Genomic DNA, 23,117 nt, shown 5'->3' on the forward strand with positions numbered 1-23,117 from the left:
GAAAACACAAACAGCGAAAAGGAGAGGCTCATGGGTCAAGATATGAGCAAGAGAGAGAGATGGGAGGCTGATATGAGGATAAATTTCAAAGAGATAAAGGAATAGTTGTGCTGTGGCTCAGGCTTTTTTCCCTCCATGTTGATGATCCATTCTCTGTGCTGTAGTTTGTGCTGAAATGATGGTGCCCACTTCCATCCAATTTGAGAAAATTATGATGCATCAACTACATTGTTCAGACCAAAAATAGCAACCTTGTTTATCAGAATGTATTTCATCTTTGTCTGTCAAGGGAGCAGAAGTGGACGTTGGATGGCAGATATGTTTGTTTACTGGTAGAATTAAAAGTAGCATGGAAAATAATACAATTGTTGGCCTTATATTGGTTGTGTTAGATTCATTGATGAACAAAGTTTAAAGAATAGCACTTATTTGAAACAGAATCAGTATCGTATCAGCTTCAGTATCAGTGTTGTATCGGATTTTGCTGTCTTTGCTGATTTTGCATTTTTATTTAATGCATCCTTGTTAAAAATCTTTAAGGGATAGTTCACCCAAAAATTTTATTCACTCAATATTTACTCACTTTCAAGTGGTTGACACTATAAACACTATAAAAGAAGATATTTGACGTAGCACCTTGGTCCTGCAGGAACATTGTTTCATTTCACTGTGTACTGCACTGTATATTGTTTAAATGACAATAAAGCCACCTGGACTTGACTTAAGCAAATGATGACAGAATACATTTTTTGGTGAACTATCTCTTTAATGATACAATCAGTGCTGGAGCTCTATTTCTAATAGCCATGCCAAAGCAGTAAGTAAATCAGCATATATCATCTCAAAAACATTGCCAGAATTAGATGCTTTGTGTTTCCAGTGAGGACTTGTTCATGCTTTTATCAGCAGCAGAGTGGATTACTGTAATGGACTCCTTACTGGCCTTCCCAAAAAGACAGTCAGACAGTTGCAGCTCATCCAGAATGCTGCTGTCAGAATTCTGACCAAAGCCAGAAAATCAGAGCACATCACACATGTCGTCAGGTCTTTGCACTGGCTTCCAGTGACATTCAGTGTTGCCAGATAGCGAACTTTTTCCAGCCTAAAAGCTGTCCAAAACCCAGCAAAATGCACAAAAAACACCCAAAATCTTAGATTAACATTTTTTAATTAATCTATTTACTTTAACTGTAATCATTTTAAACCATATAGCAACCAACACCAGCAGTCACAGAACCCCATCACACTGAACCGAATCGAATCACACTGGCCCCCTTTCACCCACACACTGCACTTGTTTTGTAGATTACACTACCTATTATGGTATGTTTTACTTTCGAAATGAGGTATAAATCCATCCCGCCAATGCCTTTTTTACCTGCAAAATTGAATTCAAAACTGCACAATCTGGCAACATTGGTTACATTCAGAATAGATTTTAAAGTATTACTACTTGCCTATAAATCACTAAATATCCTAGGACCTCAATATACAATATAACCTAGCAGATGACTTAGATCTTTAGGATCAAGTAAATTAGAAATTCCAAGAGTTCAGTCAAAGCAGGGTGAATCTGCCTTCAGCTACTGCGCCCCCCACTGCCGGAATCAGCTTCAGAAATGATCAGATGTGCTCCAACATTAGGTACATTCAAATCAAGGCTGAAAACACATCTGTTTAGCTGTGCCTTTACTGAATGAGCACTGTGCTACATCTAACAGATCACACTATTATGTATTTTTTTATCACTATTTTAAAACCTGTTTAACACAATTTTATCTGTTTTTATTCATTTTTTTATTATTTTATTCATTTTTATTTTCTTGTCTTTTATTCTTATTTATGTAAAGCACTATGATTTACCATTGTGTATGAAATGTGCTATATACATAAACTTGCCTTGCCTTACTATGAAATATTTCAAATAAATTGTAAAATAATACTAATGTTGGATTAAATTACATAGGCTATTTATATCAGACATAAAATTTAACCAAACTAAGTGTTGGCTAAGCATTAGCACCCAAGGTGAACTAGCTTTTTGTATATTTGGCAAAGTTAACAAACTTAGCACTAAACAATTAATGAAGCTAAATTAATAATCACATTCCTAAGCTTACAAACATTTCATTTTTGACATAAATATGACTTATTTTCTTACATTAATATACATTTACTTAGCATTTCAATTTTTTCTACAGATGCCAAAATTAACAGGGAAAGCGTTCTTTTATGAAAATAAATAAATGCACCTGCCATTTCAACCCTCTCTGTCACTTTCAGCTGTCCAATCGCTGACTCTCTTAATTGACTCAGAACAACAAAAAATAGACAGAAAAAAAGAAGGAGGACTGAAACTGAGTTTTCTGGGGCAGTTAAGCATTCAGTGCGGGTTCAGATCAGGGTCTATGTAGGTCATGCACAATATGGCGCCTGCAAGTTTACAGCTGGGGCTCGTACCACCATTATCCCACAACAATATCGCAGAGAGGAACTTATTTGAGCCCATTAGCCCATGTCCCCTCCTCCTTCATTAACGAAGCCTTTCTTTAAACAAGCCAAGACAATGAGCTCTCAGAAAGGGTAGCGGGGGGAGAACAGGAGGACTGAGGGGAGGTCGCAGGTTTAGCCCAGAGCCCACGATAATTACTGTGTTTCAGTCTGTGGCCTGAAAAAGACTTGAATAATGTTTCTTTTTCTGTGGGGACCACGGACAATGGATGCAGGGCCGGCTTAGAGAATGCCAAGCTTTTGGCTATTGGCTATTACAAAAAAAAATCTCGTCTCTGCCACTCATGCCAAACCTCTTGGCTTCATTATTCTACAGAGTCTAATGTTGACCACAATTTGCACATTAAGAATGCATAGACCTTTTATGCACTTAGACTTCTTTTGTCAGAATTTGTATGACAACTCATTGTGGGCCCATGTGGGTTGCTAATGACTGTGATGTATGTGCAGTTTGTGTGGGGTCAGTGTTTGTAAGAGAAGAGACTAAAAAAATTAAATACAATTATATTTCATCTCTTATTTAGTATCACTTCTGTGGCTTCTAATAGAGGCTTGGTGGCATGATGTTTGAAAGCATACTATAATGACGGGTAGCAAAGTAAACTTTTTTTCTTTTGCAGACCTTGTATAACCCCTCTGCAAACCAGCATTTCTGGCATGGGATGTGGGTACACAAACAAAGACACTAAAGAGCACGGCCCCTAATACAGGAGTGGGCAATTTCCATCCTGTAGGGACACTGCAGAGTTCAACTCTATTCCTAATCAAAAAGACCAGAGTTGCCCACCCCAGCGCTAATCGCTAAAATGCCACTTGGCAGCAGGGGAATGAACTTAAAGGTTCACCCAAAACTGAAAAATTATTCACTATTTACTCACCCTCGGTTATTTCTACTGCTGAACACACAAAAAAGATATTGGTTACACTTTAATTTGATGGTCGGTTTGTTGAATTTAAGTTACATTGCATCTACATGCCAACTGTTAGATTTGGGTTAAGGTTAGTGTAAGCTGACCTGTACTTGCAAAGTTTTTTATAGTCAGTTAAATGTCTGTTGAAGGAGCAGTATCAACAGATATTAAGCAGACAGTCTACTAATACATAAATGGACCATCAAAATAAAGTGTTACCAAGATATTTTGATGAACAATGTAACCATTGACTTAGAGAGAACAGATTCAGTGGTTACAGGTGTCCAGCTTTTTTCAAAATATCTTCTTTTGTGGTTCGAAACAAGTGAAGGGTGAGTAAATGATGGACAATTTTCAGTATTGGGTGAACTATCTCTTTAAAGGGCTGGGTTATTGTGTGTGTACAGCGTGTGCAAGTCTACTAGGCCAAGAATGAGCACAAATGCACAAGTCAATGCCACAGAGTGGACTCAATCTAAATCACCTCATGGTTGCACAATAGTGTTGACACAACATGTGTCCATGATGTAAATGATGTCTCTTTTACAGTTTGTAAACTGCAAAAGTATTCTTTGGGCCTTATTTACGGAATGAAACAGAAGTTTAGATTGTAATTTTTTCACATATTGTGACACATCTAATTGAAACAGGCCTTAAATAGAAAAAAAACGTAGGGCTGTGCATAATTTCATCTTTTGAGAATCAAATTAATCGCTGGAAGATGGGTGTTTGTTTTTAACAAAATGGAGGAATACTGATGAACGGACGAGGCAGAAACGAGACTGGCAGAAATGGCAGAAACGAGACTGAAATCCCTGCCCTAGGCATTACAAGGCATTACATGTGACTAGAAGTAAAGAAAAGTTGTTGCAAGAGGGAGGGAAGTTTATAGTATTTGATTAAAGCGCAAATTAATTTTTTACAAAATAATCAAATGCACAGATACATCATTTATAACAAGCACTGATATAAAAATAAGAAAAGCAAATTCCAAGATAAAGCTAAATAACAATTGGTACTTTTGTTAACCACAAATCAACTATGATTTACACTAACCATAATAAAAACATGGTATTTGTATTAAAAATACAAATAAATATATAATATAAATGTTTAAAAAAAGAGTGAATACAAATTTGGCATCACTGTAATCCATTGGGGCGTCACAGTGGCGCAGTGGGTAGCACGATCAGCACAGCAAGAATCAGCACAGCAAGAAGGTTGCTGGTTCGATCCCCGGCTGGGTCAGCTGGCATTTCTGTGTGGAGTTTGTAAGTTCTCCCTGTGTTCGTGTAGGTTTCCTCTGGGTGCTCCGGTTTCCCCTACAAGTCCAAAACCATGTGGTATAAGTGAATTGAACAAGCTAAATTGGCCGTAGTATAAATGTGTGCAAGGGTGAGTGTTTCTCAGTGTTGGGCGGCTGGAAGGGCATCCGTTGCGTAAAACACAGGTTCATTCCGCTGTGATGACCTCTGATTAATAAAGGGACTAAGCTGAAAAGAATATGAATGAATGTAGTGCACAGATAAATCTATTATAACCAGCATAATATAAAAATAAGAAGAGCAAATTTTGATTCCATGCTGACTGTAAATATTAGCAATGATTTTACTACAGATAAAGCCAAATCACAATTAGTACTTTTGTTAAACCACAAATCAACTATCAACTGATTTTGCTATGCTAACCATAATAAAACCATGGTATTTGTATTAAAAATACAAATAAACATATAATATAAACGTTTAAAAAGAGTTTATACAAATCTGGCATCACTGTAACCTCTTGGTATCACTGCAGATGAAGTACAGCATTTTTGGCATGGGAGGCAGGTGCACTATAAAGGACACTAGACACACAGCATGACTTTTAAGGCCATGCAAGTGTTACATACCAAGACATTTCCTATTTTTTCCTTCAGGTACACTTGCAGATTATGATAAAAAGGAAATAATAAACTATAGTGTTCTATTAAAGTAGACCAAACAGTAAAGTAGCCTAATGTTGTGGAGTTTGTGATAATATCAGACTCCGTGGTATTACATTTCTCTGGAAATAAACTATTATGTCCATGAACCATGAATGTATTTGGTAGCCCAAGATGCATCAAAGAATACCAAAGAACTGTTTTGTATTGTTTTCATTTTAATAACGACATTTTTAGGGTACATAAAAAACGGCAATCGGAACCATTTATCGCTGGATGTTGTTTTACCCGGTGCGCATTTCCGCTGACGGAACTGAATGTGACAGATTGTAAACAGTATCGGGTGAGTCATTTTCCCGTATTAATTAACCGTTACTCGCGGTATACATGTACGGACGTATTATTATAGTGATTCTCTGATTATCACCAAAACATAAACCTGTTATAATCGCCTGGAGGTAAACGCGTTCAGATGACACAAATGTCATTGGCAGATGATGTAGCGGTGTGCTAACTAGCATCATGAAATGAAGTCATCGGCTGAGCTCATAAACTCAGCGACCTGTGAATAAAAGCACCAATTCTTTCAGGGGAAACACGCCTGAATATTGCATATTGTTTAAACCGAGACATATAATTGAAATTCACGTACATATTAGCTGCTGCTTTCTTGTTTGTTTAAACTGCAAGTGATGTGCCATGGCAGTTCACACAAGATATGGATTATGATTGTTCATGAATCTTGTCGGTTTAAGTGTTTTCTAATGTTTTATCATCTGAAAAATTTGCTTCTGGTGTAAACAGGCAGTATTAGATGAGTGTAAGAGGATCATAGCTCGTAGTTATACGTATAGAGGTTAAGTTAGTTTTATAGTCACACATTCAGACTTTCCCCTTGTTAATATTATTCCACAAAAATATAATTTGCAAATAACTATTTCTAAATAGTTGAATCATATTAGCAGACAATGACTATCAAAGTGTCACATTGTTTGGAGTAAAATAAATAGTGCTAATATTGTTTTGTGATTTCAAACCGAATATTCAAAGTACTGTGGTAAATAATATAGGGAGCATGTCACAAGTTGTCAATGAACGAATGTCCAAATATAAAACCATCTTTACCTCGGTGTTTGACGTATAGTTTTTTATAAGTCAAGACACGTGTACGTCAAAATCAAGTTAATGAACTTTGTAAACTAATGAACTAATGACCTTTGTCTTATACTGCTAACAAAACATTTGCAAACACCATGTTTTTTTGAGAGATGTACAGTTGTAAGCAGTCTACGTTATTGACAGTTACAGTGTCTTGTTATAAAGTTCTATGATAATATGATTTACATTCTTGGAGGGTGAATGTAAACCTAATTTATAATGGTGCTGCAGTAGTGGTAGCATTACTATATTGTATACATGGTAATAAGAGGGCTCACTTTAGAATGATCACACATTTAATGCAGACCATGGCTTTGCTTAGTCACTGTCTCAGTGTGGGGATTGATGTTTGCTGTGAGACAGCTAATAATAAAAGTGGATCTCCACAGCTCTGTCTGAATAATTTGTCTACAAACAGAGATGTGAACATTACAAGCCAGGTTTTGTACTGTAGTAAGTGGTCTGGTTCATAAGGCTGGTGGCTGGTCTAGAAAGATTTTTATAAAACTGCCCAAAAATGTTTAGCTTTGATCCCTTTTTAAAGGCAAAGTTCCCCTAAAAATTATAATTAGTCATCATACAGTCACCCTCATGTTGTTCTAGAAATTGATTTCTTCCTTTTTTTCTGTTGTAAACAGATAATATTGTAAAAAAAAAAAAAAAATTGAATGGCAGTTTTTGTTGACATTGGTTTCTTGATCAAGAATTTCTTTGTTTTTGTTTGTTTGTTTCATGGAAAAAGTAATACAGTTTGGTGCACATTGACAAAATATTGAGTCATTATGTGTCAAATTGTCTGCTTTTCATAATGTGTGTGTGTGCGTGCGTGTGTGCTTAAGAAAGATCTATAAAGGCAAAGAATCAAATGAAATGAATATTCTGTATATTTACTCTAAATAATATATGCAATATATGATTTTTTAATATATAAAATAATAATAATACTCTTAATATTACTGTATATTTGTAGTAATCTGAAAATGTTTAGTAGGGGCAAAATGGTGAGTGATTTAGAGCTAAATTAGATAGATTTATTTTTTAACAAAGGGATTGGTAGGTCTATTAGTAGAAACTGCTTCCTTCAACAAACATAGTTGGACTTTATGCTAATGATTGCTATTCAAAAATAGGGTAAAAAGCCCTTAACATTTCCCAAAAAGTCATGCCTATAACTAAAGAAGTATTAAAGACATTTTAACGCCCTTTTAAGTTTTTAATATACTTTAAGTTTTTTAAAGACCCTATGTAGTTCATTTCCAGCGATATGTGGAATTCAGTCTCAGAGTGGCTCCATTTAAAATACTTGTACTCTCTTTTTTAAAATATATTTTCAGACTTTTATGAAGACTATAGAGAGCTTTATTTCATACAAATTTCTTTCTGCTGGTAAATTTTAATCATCAGAATCAAAGATCAAAGGTTTTAATAATTTCCACATAGTTGACAGCTCTCTGCAACTCCTACATGGTTGCCCACTGAAGCTAAGCAAGACTGCGCCCGGTCAGTATCTGAATGGGGGACCACATGGGAAAGCTAGGTTGCTGCCGGAAGTGAGACCAGCACGGGTCACTCCGCCTGTGGTCTTAATGCCCCAGTATGTTGATGGGAACTCTATACTGCTCAGTGAGCGCCATCTTTCAGATGAGACTTTAACCGAGGTCCTAACTCTCTGTGGTCGTTAAAAATACCAGGATGTCCTTCGAAAAAGAGTAGAAGTTTAACCCTGGCATCCTGGCCAAATTTGCCCACTGGCCTCTGTCCATCATGGCCTCCTAACCATCCCCATATCATAATTGACTTCATCACTCTGTCTCCTCTCTATCATTCAGCTGTTGTGTGGTGTCTGGTGCAATATGGCTGCTGTCTTTTTTTCCGCTGGAGATACTGTTGTCCTAAAAAACGTAAATAAAACAAAAATCATACACATACCTTAGGGACGGTAGAGCAGAAAATTAGTAATTTTTCCAAAACCGCGGTATACCTTGAAAATGGTTATCGTCCCATGCCTACTGCACACTGGTGGTGGATGAGGAGATTCCCCAAAAATGTGTAAAGCGCTTTGTGTCCAGAAAAGTGCAATATAAATGTAGGGAATTATTATTATTATTATTATATTATTACTACATAGAACTTTCTGTTGGACTCCCCTTATTTTTCTTTCATTGTTTCTGTTGTTGTTGTTTTTTTAGCCCCAAGTCTGGTGTGTCTCTGTTCTGAGATGATGTAATGGTCTTTTAATAATTGATGATTTAAAGAAAGTGAAAGACCTTGAGTCGGAGTGCAGAGGAATCAATGCTAGTGTTGGAGGAGGAAGTAGACATGAGTAAGATGAGAGTCTGCATGATCATGTGAAGATGGGCTCACGGTTGGAGAAGCGGGGAACTCCACCCTGTGCTGGAAACATTTAGTGATGATGTCGGTTTTGTGTGACTGAAGCTTTGGAACATGAGGTAGGCTGCTCAACGGATTCTGTGGCATTCATGTAGTAGTGTGAAACTGACATTGACTTGTTATGATGGTGCCGTGAGTGTAAACACAGGTCAAGGTAAGTAGAGTTCATCTGCTGTAGCTCTGTTCCAAAACTAAGCTTGCTGCCTAAAATATTTGGCATTGTTTCAGAATTGAAGGCCATAACAAAGGAAGCAGCATTAGAGCCATGCATGCAGAATATGTTCTTGTGTTTCAAAACATGAATGGAAACATGGAAAGGAAACGAACATGAATATTGTTGCTTAAGCTGCATTTTACTTGAAATGTAAGTGTGTATGTGAAAGATGTTGAAAAAATCCCATAGTGGCTGAGTAGGTGAATATAAGGACCAAGGTGTTTTTTTACATGCATTTTTATTTCTCTTTGGGATATTGGCTTAATGGAACCCTATTAGAATAAAAATCTAGCTATCATTTTTTGATATGATGTACATTTGGAGAAAAATTATGTCCATACATGTGGTCCGGATTTACATAAAACACTTTTTTTCAGAATTTTTTTGCATATTTAACATAACAATTATTTTGGAACTTGCTTTGACTATCAGAGAGTAAAATCAAAATTTTCCCCCCATTTTAGACAGTTAAAAATAGTGTTTTGGACAACTTCTGCAAAATTGCAGGATGACACTGTATGTCTGTAACAAAATATAAAACATTCAAAGTATTTTAAATAGCCACTTAAGAGCTAAAATGAGCTGTCCACATATGTGGACACTCAAGCCCTAGGAGCATAAGGAACATACTTTGAACACTTTTAAAATTATTTTCATTGAATTTTAAAAGTTTTAAAAGTATTTGTGAATGTGTGTGTTATGAATGTAATCTACATCTGTCATGTTTTCATTGTCATGTAATCTATCATCATCAAGTATGTTTGGTTTGCTGAGAGGGTGTTAGAGTATTTGTCAGATTAGCTAAATGCTAATGTTTAACTTTTGGAAAAATTAAAAGTAAGTCTGAGATCACACATCATAATTTTTAGCTGCATGGACTTTATACCAGAAGTAAGCAAGAATTTATGTTAAATATATACACTGTGTACTATAAAAAATCATGATCTAAACTTCATCTCCAGGCGGTAAGACATGGATTCTTTAAAACAATTTGTATGAATTACTAGATGTGATTTGGCATTCTGTGAGAACAGTTACAGTTGTGAAAACTCTTTCATCATGTTGATGGAACTTTCTCATGTTGTTCTGAATCACAAAGAAATATGTTCACGTTTGGAACACAAATAAATAAATAGGTTTTAATAAAATCTGAGAAATGGCTATAACTCCATTGAGAGTTTGTTTAGCTATACCTCTGATACTTCTAAAGAATGGTTGTGTGAATTAGGCAGTTACTGTAAGTCCAAGAGACAAGTGGTTTTAAATAGTCAGTGCCAAAAGCCTAGAGCTTAGTGCCTCGACCGTGGTGCTCATGGTGACCCAAGTTCGATTCCCAGCTTGAGGTCCTTTGCCTATCCTTCCCCTCTCTCTCTGCTCCCCACACTTTCTCCACTATACTGCCCTATAAAATTCATTCATTCATTTTCTTTTCGGCTTAGTCCCTTTATTAATGTGGGGTCACCACACCGGAATGAACCACCAGCTTATCTAACATTTGTTTCACGCAGCGGATGCCCTGAAAGCCACAACCTGTCACTGGGAAACACGCATACACTATGGACAATTTAGCTTACCCACTTCACCTATAGCACATGTCTTTGGACTGTGGGGGAAACCGGAGCACCCCTATGTGAACACGGGTAGAACATAGAAACTCCACACAGAAATGCCAACTGACCCAGCCGAGGCTCGAATCAGCGACCTTCTTGCTGTGAGGAGACAGCAATACCCACCGCGTCACCGCCGTATAAAATAAAGGTTAAAAACACCTTTAAAAGTTGTTTTAAATAATACAAATATTTAAACATGGCGTGTAAGTAAAAATGTGTTTTTCTCGTCTTTTTGGCATCCGATTTTGGCTGAGTAGAATTTCAGTTGAGAGACAGAAATAGAAGAGAATATATTTTTGTGTTCCACAAATCAACAAAATGGATTTGCATTGACTTGAGGATGAGTAAATGATGACAGGACTTTCTTTTTTTGTGATGAACTGGAGCCAACTCTTTGTATGTTATGTGAATATACAGCGCCCAAACAAAAGCTTCAGAAGCTATTCTTATTTGAAACCCTTAGCACTTGACCCTAGAAACATTGCTTGTATAATGTAAAAAGAAAATAGCTCACTCTTTCAGTTTCACTTTGTGAATATCAAAGACTTCTGAAACAAGAGCATCATCTGTCCATGGACTTATTGCTATGTTTGCTTACAATTATTTGCTTTTCTCTCTTGTTTGTCTAATTCCAGGATGTCAGACCCTAGGGAAGGACGTCCCGATGCCATGTTGCATCTATCACTTGCTGATTTACTGCCTTACAGGCTGCAGGGATTTAATTGAAGTGCTCGTCTGGATAAGACAACACCTGTTCTAGACAGCTCTAAGTTTGCCCTCACCTTATCCACTGCTGATCCTGATAGCTGGCACAGCGGTCACTTCTCATTAGGTTCTTGATTAACAACGTTGGCTCATAAATTGACAGTTCTGGAAGGGGTTCAGGCGTTTGTGGACCATCTGTTTTGCCACACTTCCATTTGGGTCCAGACAGCAGATGTTCCGTCTGCGGAGCCTTGAGGCTTCTCGATCCTGCCTTCACGCACACGAGGAATCCATCCATTTTCTCCACCCCTCGGCTTCCTCTGTGACGCCAAAACAGTCGAGGTGATGGAGGGTCTGGAGGTCGAGGATATTAGTCCAGCCCTCGAGGCTACCGAAGACTACCTGCACTGCCTCGATGACAATCACGGAGATGGCCAGGTACACCCACCCAAACTTAAAGAGGCATCCACCTTGGACAAGCTGAACTCCAGTGGGGTGTGGGGGCTTCTGACAGGAAAAACGTCTGAACTATCACCTGGTAATATGGCCTGGGCAGAGCAGACTCCCTTCAGCGTGCTGGGTCTTCGAAATGGAAAAAGAAACCGAGCTCGATCCACCAATGATTTGGCAGCACATGCCAAAGAGACAAACTCCACCACCAACACGTCCAGCGGGGGCTTCAAACGTGGCCACAATCGCTCCCGTTCAGATGTCAACAACCGCACTTACACTGATAATGGCATGCCAGCCATTGACAAAAATACGCTCAAGAACATGACGCTAAACGACCACAGGGATGGTAAGAATTAAATTAAATTTGTTATTGTGCTTGTTCATTATATTCGTATCTTCATTTATTTTGTACCACCCTCAAGTGAATCCTTTTTCCTGTTGAACACAAAAGAAGAATCCACTGACATCCATATTAGGTTTCCAAACTTCATGTGTTCAACATAAGAAAGAATATCAAACAGGTCTGGAACACATGGAGGCTGAATAAATTATGGCAATTTTCTTTTTTGAGTTGTTTGTATGATCTTTTATGAACTTTTTATTTATTATTGTGTTATAAGCTTAAACAATTTACATATAAGTGCAAATGGACATTTGTACTATAATTATCATAAACTACACCATGTACTGTGTTATAAACAGGACTGGTTTGAGAACAGTTTTTATAATTTTTTGCATTGTTTTTCAGATGGCACCTATTTAATTTCATATTGCTAGCTTTTTTTTAGCAACAAGTCCTGCTTAGTTAATTACGAGGTGGCCACCTCCATCAAATTTTGTACCACATTTGCCTTTTGACATATATCATGCAGGCAGTCAAGGCTACCAACAGACCCCAAGTAATGCTCAAGCACCAGTTATGTATTTTATTACATTCAGTATTAGCCTTGATGTTAGCCTTAAATAAGATAATTTTTTGCGTGATAAGATTACAAGAACAATGCAAAATGTGTTTGTTGGACTTCCACCTCATTTTGGCTAAGAGGTGGTAAACCATGCATCTCGTAATGTTTAAAAAATTAGATAAATAGGTAGAGAGTATGAGGACTCCAAGAAAGCAAACCTCTGGAAGTGGTTAAAGTGGGCAAGCTAGATTCAGACTCCCTTTACACCTGTATTTAGTGTTTTTCTCTAATGTGATCGGCTCAACAAAAATACTTGATAAAGCGATTAAGCAGGGCCAATGAGTACAAAAGTGCCCATTTACTTCTTCAGTATACTTATGGGAAGTGTTTTTCTCATAAGGATTAAAAAAGAATTGTTTGTTAAACAGTTCATAAGCAATGGAAAAAATCAACCTGCTACAAATTTAATCATAACATTATAACCTTTATATGAAGCAATAAAGTATGTAAAAATTGCACAAAAAGACAAAGATACAGTGTATTTTAAAAACAAGGAGGAAATAATATTGCAATACCATTTTACAAAAGCTTAATCTGCTTAGTTTTGACATTTTTTTAGTGTCTCTTATTAAAATTATTTGTATAAATCATCTTGCTCCAGAAATTATATGCCAATTAATTACAAAATCAAGCAGTACAGTACCAAAAAAAAAATAAAAAATTTGCACAATATACGTTTTCAGTTCAATGTACAGTTCTTTGGAACAGCCTGCCAGTTGAACCAAAACGTTTTCTTTTATTTTTTTATTAGTATTTTGTGTTTGTAATGTATCCTTTTGTATTTAAATTATAAAGATACTTGTACCATTTTAGTGTATAAAAAGCCTAACCAGGGACTAAAGCCTGTTTCACACCGCAAGCGTTAGCAGAGCGCGAGCATAGCGTGTTTTTTTCGGCATCCATGTTAACAGATTAGAGCATTCATTCTGCATGCAGAAGCAGTGCGTCAGTGCGAGCGGGGCGAAAGTAGCAGTGCCACAATAGTTTCGGCACTCGATTTATTTTTGCCGTGTTGCTCACACTCAATTAAAATGACAGTGCATTGATAATGACCAAAACATATTGAATGACAGTAAAAAGTAGCAGTTTTACTCAATAAAATCCATCGATGAGATCCACTGATTTTTATATATTGAATCAAATGAACTTGAACGATTAAAGACGGCAATAAAAATTTATTTGGGTCCGAACTACAAAACCAAATTTAAAAAAATTTTAGTATTAGTTTTGCTTAAGTTGCACACTAGTTTGATCTTGTAAAAATATCATTATAACTATATTGTATAAATATTATTATATCTATAGGCCTACATCATCCTGACAATCAAAAACAAAATGACATGATATCACAGGCTATTGTCTTCTGTGCAAGTGTACCTGAAAAGACATGAATGACACTCCTCAGAGCGTGAGAAGTATAGAGTTCTTTAGGATCTATATAATTTGTAAAATAAAGACTTGCAGGTTAAGGAAACAGCATAGGAGGAAGTTGCCGCGGGCCTTGGTGCAGATGAAAAGTAAAAAAAAAAGTGTATTTATAGATAGATAGGTAACCAGATGAAATAGACAGCGATAGATTGATATGTGCAGCAGTTGCCGATGAGATGCAGATGCAGTCGGTGTGAAAGGCAAGTGTCTGAGCGCTGCTTCTGCTCTGTATATGCGCTGCTTATGCTCTGCTTGAACTTGCGGTGTGAAACAGGCGTAAGGCTGCAAATTAGAAGGCTTAAAATGAAGGCTATATCTGAAGCTTTGGCTGATTTAAACTATAGCAATGTTATACTGCATTGTCCCTGTTACACCCCGTGTGGCTCGGAGGATGAAAAGAGCTTAACATAATTATGACAACCCAATCTTTTAAGAATTCCCCTGAGAAGTTAGCTGCTATGAATCGACACAGACAACAATGTGGCAAAAAAGTGGTTTGTTTTATTACAATAAAGATAAAGGAAAATATTTAAATCACCCAAAATGTATTTACAAATGTGTACAATAAACAGAAATGATAATAATTGTGTTTTTACTTCTGAATTAGAAGGCTGCTGGACTTAGTCCTGTCACAATAATCAATATATCACACAATTCGTGGGCATGTCCTCAATCATTTTTTTTATCCAATGGGTAAAAAGTATGTGTAAAAAACAAACACTATAGTATTTTACTATAAATACTATAGTATATTTTCATGTGGGTGCCTGGAAACTGAAAATAGACCTGTTTTTTTTTTTCTAGCTCTTTTCACCTTGGACAATTTTGTTAAAATTTTTAACTATTATTATTATTTATTGTTTAGGATATGTTTTCACAATTTGCAATGCATAGATTACACATATTGCAATGCATAATTATAAAATTGTTAAAATGCCAACAATGAAATAATATATTCTTAAGAATAAAATATTATGTGTTATTTAGAAGAGTGCACTTGCATTATGATGCTATTTTCGTGTCAAAATGGTCTTAAAATCACAATAATATTGTTTATCGCAATTATGCCGCTATATTATATCACAAAAAATAGATATCGTGATACTCGAAATGAAGCTGCGTTAAACAGTATTTTGAATTCACTGGCCCCGTCATTTATTGTGACTGGTTTGAATAAAATCTCAATCTCAGTTCTTGACAAGAAAAAACATTTATCAGTTGCCAGTTTATTGTGTCTTGTTAAGACATAGTATTATTATCATTACCCCTAGTATCCATAAAAGAAAAGACTTTTCTAAAATGATACAGTTCTTCATTACTTTTTCCAGCTAATCACAATCCTATTATATGATGTTGTAGCTTTTATCTCCTTGCACCTGTGATTTGTTGTGTCTACGTCTCTGTCAACACCGCTCACCTGTGTTCTTTGCAGGAATGGCCTCCTTTTATGTGGGGGGATTCAACGATTGTTTGCTTATAGTTATGGTTTGGCCTGTTTGTTTTTGTGTTTTCGTCTGAAGGTGGTTCTTTTTCTAAGAACAAGAATAGCACAGTCCCAGTGGCATGTTCGGATTAACACGCTACTATGATTTAATACACGTTCACCAATTCAAACTGTCCACTTTGTTTTAAAGCTTTTTAGATCCCGCGTAGTCTGCTTTAATTCTGTATTAACTCATTTCGAAAAAGGCAGATTTTATTTCCACACCCAGTTAATCAGTGCTAGGTTTCGCAAAATGCCAGGTGATGGCAATCCTCTTGGCTGTCCTTGCTTCCGTTTTAAAACTTAATGGGGCAAATTGTTAATTACAGCCAAATGCGCCAATGGGAGCAACTAGAAATAAGAGCAAGCTCTACGCTCGAATGCCCACCTTTTCTTGATTGACTGAGATTGAATCCTAGGTGACATTAAGATATTGGCAACCCATCCAGTTTGTAATTCTGATAGATCTACTGATTAAGACTGGGAAAAGCCCTACACCCCTCACTGCACAGGTCTCAGTGTTTGCGTTATGCTTGATTTGGCTCTGTAGTTCATTACAAATGTCAATTACAATATAGATGACTTTGTTTTTTTTGTTTTAACTATATTAGACTGGCCTTATATTCACCCTATTTAAATGTTGTTTCTTGAATCAGTTAAAAATGTTAGCATTACGCAATTGTTTCAGGGTTATATTTTATTGTTTGTTCTCTGAGTGTCAGACAGTACAACAAAACTTGCTTGTCTGTAATTAAGGTGTATAGTGGGTGACGAATTTACATGAAACATTTCAGTTGTTTATCATGACCTCATATTATGTAGAGACTCTTCTGTGAGTCCTGCTTTTTGTTTAATTTGAGCACATCTGAATTGAGTCATGTCTATGCATTTGCATATTTATTGGACATCAAGCAATACAATTATATTGTTTGTTGAATAGGGTATATGCCGAAGCATGCTAATAGGACTTTTTGTTGCCAGTAACCTGGGTTAAGCGCTTCCGGTGAACTGTATGCAATTGCAAAATCGGCGTATTTAAGGTCTGTTTTCTTTAAAAATCAGCGATCTCCACTGGCTGAGTGATATCCAATAAAAAGTGGGTTTTAGATTGTAGAAGAAGCACTGCATTACATTACATTTCCCCCGCCATGTCTTTATAATATGAACATTTATTTTACCCCAGTATATTCAATGGAGCTTCTGAGCTAGCCTGCCGATTCTGACAGGCGCGTGCGAGTAAACGGCTTTTTGTCTCGTTTTACGCTTGAGCAACTAAAGTCTATTTAACAGATTGTATTTTAATTACATTACATAATCAATGCTGTAAAAGGAATCGTATAAAATGGAAAAAAACTCAATAACAGATCACCGGAAGTTTATCAGTATGGGAACAACACTAGCTCGGCATATACCCTATATAGTTATACAGGGTTTAAAATGGATTTGTGCTTCAATCGCAGTCTGAAGCAAATTGCAGTGTTTCTGTATAAATTATTAAAGAGACAGTCAAGGTCGCTTTTACATCAAACTAAACCAAATTAAACCATTGCTATTTAGCAAGGTTTTAGCGTATTGTTATTATTATTATTATTATTATTATTATTATTATTTTGAGTTATTGGGATGGTTTTAGAGACAGAAATTTACATGTAGGCATTTATCCAAGGCAAAAAAAGTGAAATTATTATTATTATTACAATTTAGAATAACAGATTTTTTTTTTGTTTTGTTTTAATATATTGTGAATTTTTTATTTATTTATTTTTTAAGCTAAATGATAAGCAGCAATAAGTTCAGTCTCGGGTTGCACGGTGGCTTAGTGGTTAGCATTGTCACCTCACAGCAAGAAAGTCACTGGTTCAAGTCTTGGCTGGGCCAGTTGGCATTTCTGGGTGGAGTTTGCATGTTCTCTCCGTGTTGGCGTATGTTTCCTCCGGGTGCTGCGTTTTTTTTTTTTTTTCTCTTTCCACAGTCCAAAGACATGCGCTATAGGTGAGTTGGATGAACTAATTGGGGTATATGCACAGCTAGTGTTTTTAGCCAGTGATAAACTTCCGGTGAAAGCTTAATGTGACTATTTTCAATTTAACAAGGTTTCCTTTACAGCAGCAATGTTGTGATGTAATTACACTACATTAAGTTAAATAGACTTCAGCGTTTATTTAGTTGTTCAAGCATAAAATAAGTTGAAAGACTGCAATCGATAGCGCTGTCAGTATCAGCAGGCAAGCACAAGAAACTCCATTAAAAATACTGGGGTAAAATAAACTGTCATATTTTGCTTTTTGTCCGGTCTGAGACCTACTTTATATCATATATCTATCAGGCAGAGAAGATCACAGATTTTTAAAGAAATCAGACCTTAAACGTGGCAATTTTATAATGGAAAGACAGTTCACCGGAAGCGCTGAGGCTGGCTGGCTGAAATTAAAAGTCAGTGTGCATATACCCCATTGGCGTGAGTCTGTATGGGTGTTTCCCAGTAATGGGTTTCAGCTGCAAGGGCATCCGCTGCATAAAACTTATGCTGGAATAGTTGGTGGTTGGTTCTGCTTTGGCATTCTCTGAAATAGAGACTACGCTGAAGGAAAAGAAATTTATGAACTTCAGTCTCACATAATCCCTTAAAAATAATTCAAATATGCAGATTAGTTGACAAAAAAATTGCAGTGTTGGAAACAGTTTTGCTTTTTTTCTCTGTAACTGTTCAATTTTCTTTTTTAAATCAGCCTTTGCTAAGAAAAATAAATAAATATGTTTTATATACATTTAATAAATATTATGTATAATACATATATTATTTAAAATTTTATTCAAAGTTATATTACTTCACAAAATTATACAATAATAAATATTATTTTAAATAAATTTCTGTGAATACTAAAATAAGAATAAAAACATTGTGCACTGACTCAAACCTTTTGAGAATTTTATATATACTGTTTATAGAATTTGCATGCTGCTATATTACATAAGTCACATTTGACTTTACTAGTTTAACTCTTTGGAATTGACTCAGATACACCATAAATCCAATCTTTCTATATTTGTCTGCCTTTTAAAATTTCTTCAAATTTTCTCTTATCATCGATGACTGTATTCTTCATGCCCATCTATAAGTGGTATCATCAGACGCACTGGTTTCATGTGCCATCATGTCTGTCCGTCTCAAATGGGTCTGTTAGCCTCTTGCAGATGGGAAGGTCTTAGAAAGGTTGAGGCTCTGCAGGCTGACTGGCCTTGCACCAGCTCACTAATTGGGTCATGTCAGCACGCCTCACATCCTCTCTGCCGTGAAATTAGTAATGACTCTTTCCATTGCTGCAAGCTATGCACCTTTGAAGACCTCTGAGTGCAAGGAGCCCCCAAACATCCACAACCTTCAATCCAGAGGGCTGAGGCATGTTTAGTTGTCACAGGTTTTGCTGAACTTAACCCACAGGGCTTACAGTTTATCAGCACTTTAGGGCAGGGACTGTCTGTTATAAGTTACAGATGTTATGGAAGATGCAGGTTTGACTGGTACTTTTGAGATAAGACTTTATGAAAACAATAGAGGGGGATTGGCTTTTATTTTACCCTTTTTTGGCCTCTGTCTGTTTCTGTGGGTCTGGCCAGGCACAGACGCCCGGGGCACCCAGCAGGTTCCCGAGGATTGAGAGGAAAACGTGCAGTTTCCAGCCAAGGAAGTGTAAGGACGAGGGGTGTTGTGGACCAAGAGAGGAAAGGAGATAAAGGAGGGAGTATGCGAAAGAAATGGACAGAGAAAGGAAGGGCTGAAAAGGAGTGCCAAAGATTAAGGGTCACTCTTTGCCGTTTTGTTTGCACAGCAGCCTGACACACAATAATGGTTCTTCCTGTTTTGTGGTGGCTGCTGGATACACTGCTATCACACAGCACAATAGCATCCATCATGGATGATGTGAACATCTCATATGCAGGGTTCCAGACAAATGGGAGGGGGCTCTGGTGCCAGCCAGTTGCACAGAAGGAGAAACTAGTTTGGGTGGGATAATCACTTAAAATAATTTAAAAATATATTATACATGTTACTATAGATCTCTTTTTAGACAGGATAAGTTTACTATATTTACTTGAGATAAGTTGGATAGTGCACCTAAAAACTAAATTCTGTCATCATTTACTCACCCTTACCTTTATGAGTTTATTTCTTCTGTAATTCTGTTACACACTAAAGAAGATATTTTGGCAGGTGGTGGCAGGTTTCTGGGTTTCTTCACTTTGGAACCACTTGAGGGTTCATTTTGAATTTGAATTATCATTTTTGGGACCCTTTAGGTCAGAGGTGTCCAAACTCGGTCCTGGAGGCCTGGTGTCTAGCTGATTCCAGCTCATCCTTGCAGGTGTGTTGAGGCAAGTTGGTTTCTAGAAAGCCTAGTAAGAGCTTGATTAGCTAACCCAGGTGTGTCTGATTAGGTTTGGAACTAAACTTTGCAGGACATCGGCCCTCCAGGACCGAGTTTGGGCACCCCTGCTTTAGGTCTTTTACTTTCTCCTTATTAATTTTGAGATTATTGTGTTGGAAAAATAGATATCTATAGCTTAAGTTCTAAGCCATATATTTCTTGGGCTAATGCAGTGGTTCTTAATTCTGGTCCTTGTGCACCTCGCTCTGCACATTTTGTAAGTCTCTCTTATTTGACACACAAGGATCTGTTCATGGATCTGAATCATGTGTTAAGTAAGAAAAACAAATGTTGTAATATTCAGTAATTTTATCTACTGTATTTTTTTTTCTCTAAGATATTTTAGTCTGTAGCTTGCTACTGGCATTGAAGAATCTAATTCTGATTTATATTTTCCAGCTCACAAGGAGAGCAGCTCTTACCTGGTGAAGCAGGGAACTCTAGAGCAGCGAGAAGGCCCATGGGGACGCTGGACTGCCTGTCATGTGGAGCTTACACCCTGCGAACTGCGTCTCTACAGCCTGGACAGCAGCGGCAACCAGCAGCTATGTGCCGCCCTCTCGCTGTCCCACTGCCAAGGGGTAAGTGCGCCACAGCCACAGGATGGACGGGTGCTACAGGCCGTCTTTTTTAACAGCACCCGTGTGCAGTTACGAGCACCCTGCCAGTGGGAGGCACTGGAGTGGCGTAGACTTCTCTGGGAACGTGTCTTGGCCGCTCGTCCCGCCCACAGCAAAGGGGAGCCAGCTTGTGCCAACTCCTCAACCCCCCACGAACCTGACCCAGATGCAGCGATGGTTCCTGCTCCTCGTCCACTGGTACGTCCCACCGCCCTACCACTGTTCACCCAGCATTGTGCTGATGTTCTCAAGTCTGGCCTTCTGCACCAACTCACCGACCTCAACAACTGGAGGGCCTTCACGTTTGTACTTAGCAGGACTGATCTGCAGGCCTTCCCAACTGAGGGAAGAGGTCCGGTGTCCGAGCCAGTGCTGCGGTACCAGCTGGCATCCTGTCTGGCTGTGCAGCGGGATGATGAAGACAGAGGCAAGAGCTCCTGCTTTCAGGTCATCTTTCCTGACGATGTGTTGCGTCTGCGGGCAGAGAACGAGGCTAAGGCCCAGGACTGGGTGGAGGGTCTTCGCATTGCAGTGACAGCTCAGCGGCCCCAATGTGAAAGTACTGAAGCCCCCAGTGGAGTCCTGATGAGGAGCAAGCCAACCAGGGAGAAAAAGCACAAGGAGGCCCAGAGAGCTAAACGGCAGTCTGTCACCACTAGCTTTCTCAGCATCCTTACCTGTCTGGCCGTAGAAAAGGGTCTCACTGCCCAGAGCTTCCGATGTGCAGGTAACCACCTTCATAATTGCACTTTCACCATATCTTCATATCTAGCTATTAGAGCTGCACAATTAATCAAAAAAACATCGCGATCTCGATTCGACCCCCTAGACGATCCATTTCTACGATTCTGCCCCATATTTTCAAGTTCAGGAGAGAAGCAAAGGCGGCTGCACGAGTCTTTTCATTGTTTCACATGCATTGTTCAGCGACATGGACACCTCCAAATGATGTTGAAAGAGTCACATACTATATTTATAAGATATAATTCACCTAAAAAATTCATTTTTGTCTTCATATAATGCTGTATTCGTGGCCGGGAAATCACACGTGAGATGAGCTGCTGACCGTGACCTGTTACCACAGAGAGGGCGGGCGCGCGGCCAACATAATGATAGACGCGTGCGCGCCCTACTTGATGATAGACGCGTGCGCTTCTACTTTAGTGAACAGAACCTGCATAGGCTGTGAGTAACAGGTAATAAAGTTGTAAATAACATTCAGTTTGTGGCACAGAGCGATCGTTTGAGAGATGCGCGCAAAGTATGAACAGCATTTAGCAGTGAAAATAAAACCGAAAGCATTCACATCATTTAAATGATCATATCGCAGTTTAGAGTAATGATAACGGCAAGCATTTCATATGTTTTTTCTTTCATAGCGAACACACAGTTGTTTATGAAAATAAATGTTTACAGTGTCAGTATAACTACTCTAGCCTATATAATGTTGATTTTACCAGTGAATAAAATGGTCTAATAATGTTGTCAATGACAGATTGCAAGCATATATCTCAAACATAATTCAACATAATTCAGTAGAATAGAATTATTTATAGAAACCAGTACACCTACACATAATACTATTATTGTTGTTTTACCATATGTTTGAGAAAAAACAATAATAATTGCCGACTCATATTAAATTTTATGTTACATCTACAGAATCGTGACAAAATCATGATCTTTATTTTAAGCAAAAAAATTGCGATTGTCATTTAAGCCAGAATCGTGCAGCTCTACTAGCTATTGAGTTTGTCATTATTCAAATTGGCAGGGAGAATTTTGCTGAGACCTCTCACAGATTGCACATTCATTTATATTCATAAATAATTAGTTAATCATAATTTTCTCTTGTCAGGGGCCAAAGTCTGACACTGTGTTATCATTTTGGAAAATTAAAAAGATGTTAAAATAAATTAATTAAATCTATTCATAAAAAAAGTCAATAGATCTACTTGGATATTGAAAAGACTGATCAAAAATGGAAAAAGCAACAGGTAAATTAGTCATTGATCAATAGTTAATTAGGATTTTATTTGTATTATTATTTCTATGATGGTAGCAAATATTCATTTATCAAATATGTAAATGTTCCCTAAATATGTTTATTATATTGTATTATTTGATTACCAATCTATTCATGTTGATAATTGATTGTTTCGTAGGTTTTTTTGTTGTTAAATTCTTAGTTTAATGTCAAGGAATGTCACATTTTCACCTTCGAAATCAGTGATAAATTGAAGAATTATGTTATAATTATTTTAGAAATTTTAGAAACATTTTTCCCAAATTAAATCTGGTAGTAAGTTCTCAC

General features: G+C 37.3%; 1 protein-coding gene across 1 annotated transcript in view; it reads left to right on the plus strand.

Moving 5' to 3' along the window:
* Positions 1-5,656: 5,656 nt before the first annotated feature.
* The window catches only part of plekhm3 (pleckstrin homology domain containing, family M, member 3), a 63,146-nt gene continuing 45,685 nt past the window's right edge, over positions 5,657-23,117 (plus strand). The window contains exons 1-3 of the mRNA XM_056465408.1: positions 5,657-5,692; positions 11,358-12,226; positions 20,583-21,530. Of these exons, the coding sequence (XP_056321383.1) occupies positions 11,773-12,226; positions 20,583-21,530 (1,402 nt within the window). The 5' untranslated portion in view covers positions 5,657-5,692; positions 11,358-11,772. The remainder of the gene's footprint in view (positions 5,693-11,357; positions 12,227-20,582; positions 21,531-23,117) is intronic.

This window comes from Danio aesculapii, chromosome 9, assembly GCF_903798145.1.
Source record: "Danio aesculapii chromosome 9, fDanAes4.1, whole genome shotgun sequence".
NCBI classification, from domain to species: Eukaryota; Metazoa; Chordata; class Actinopteri; order Cypriniformes; family Danionidae; genus Danio; species Danio aesculapii.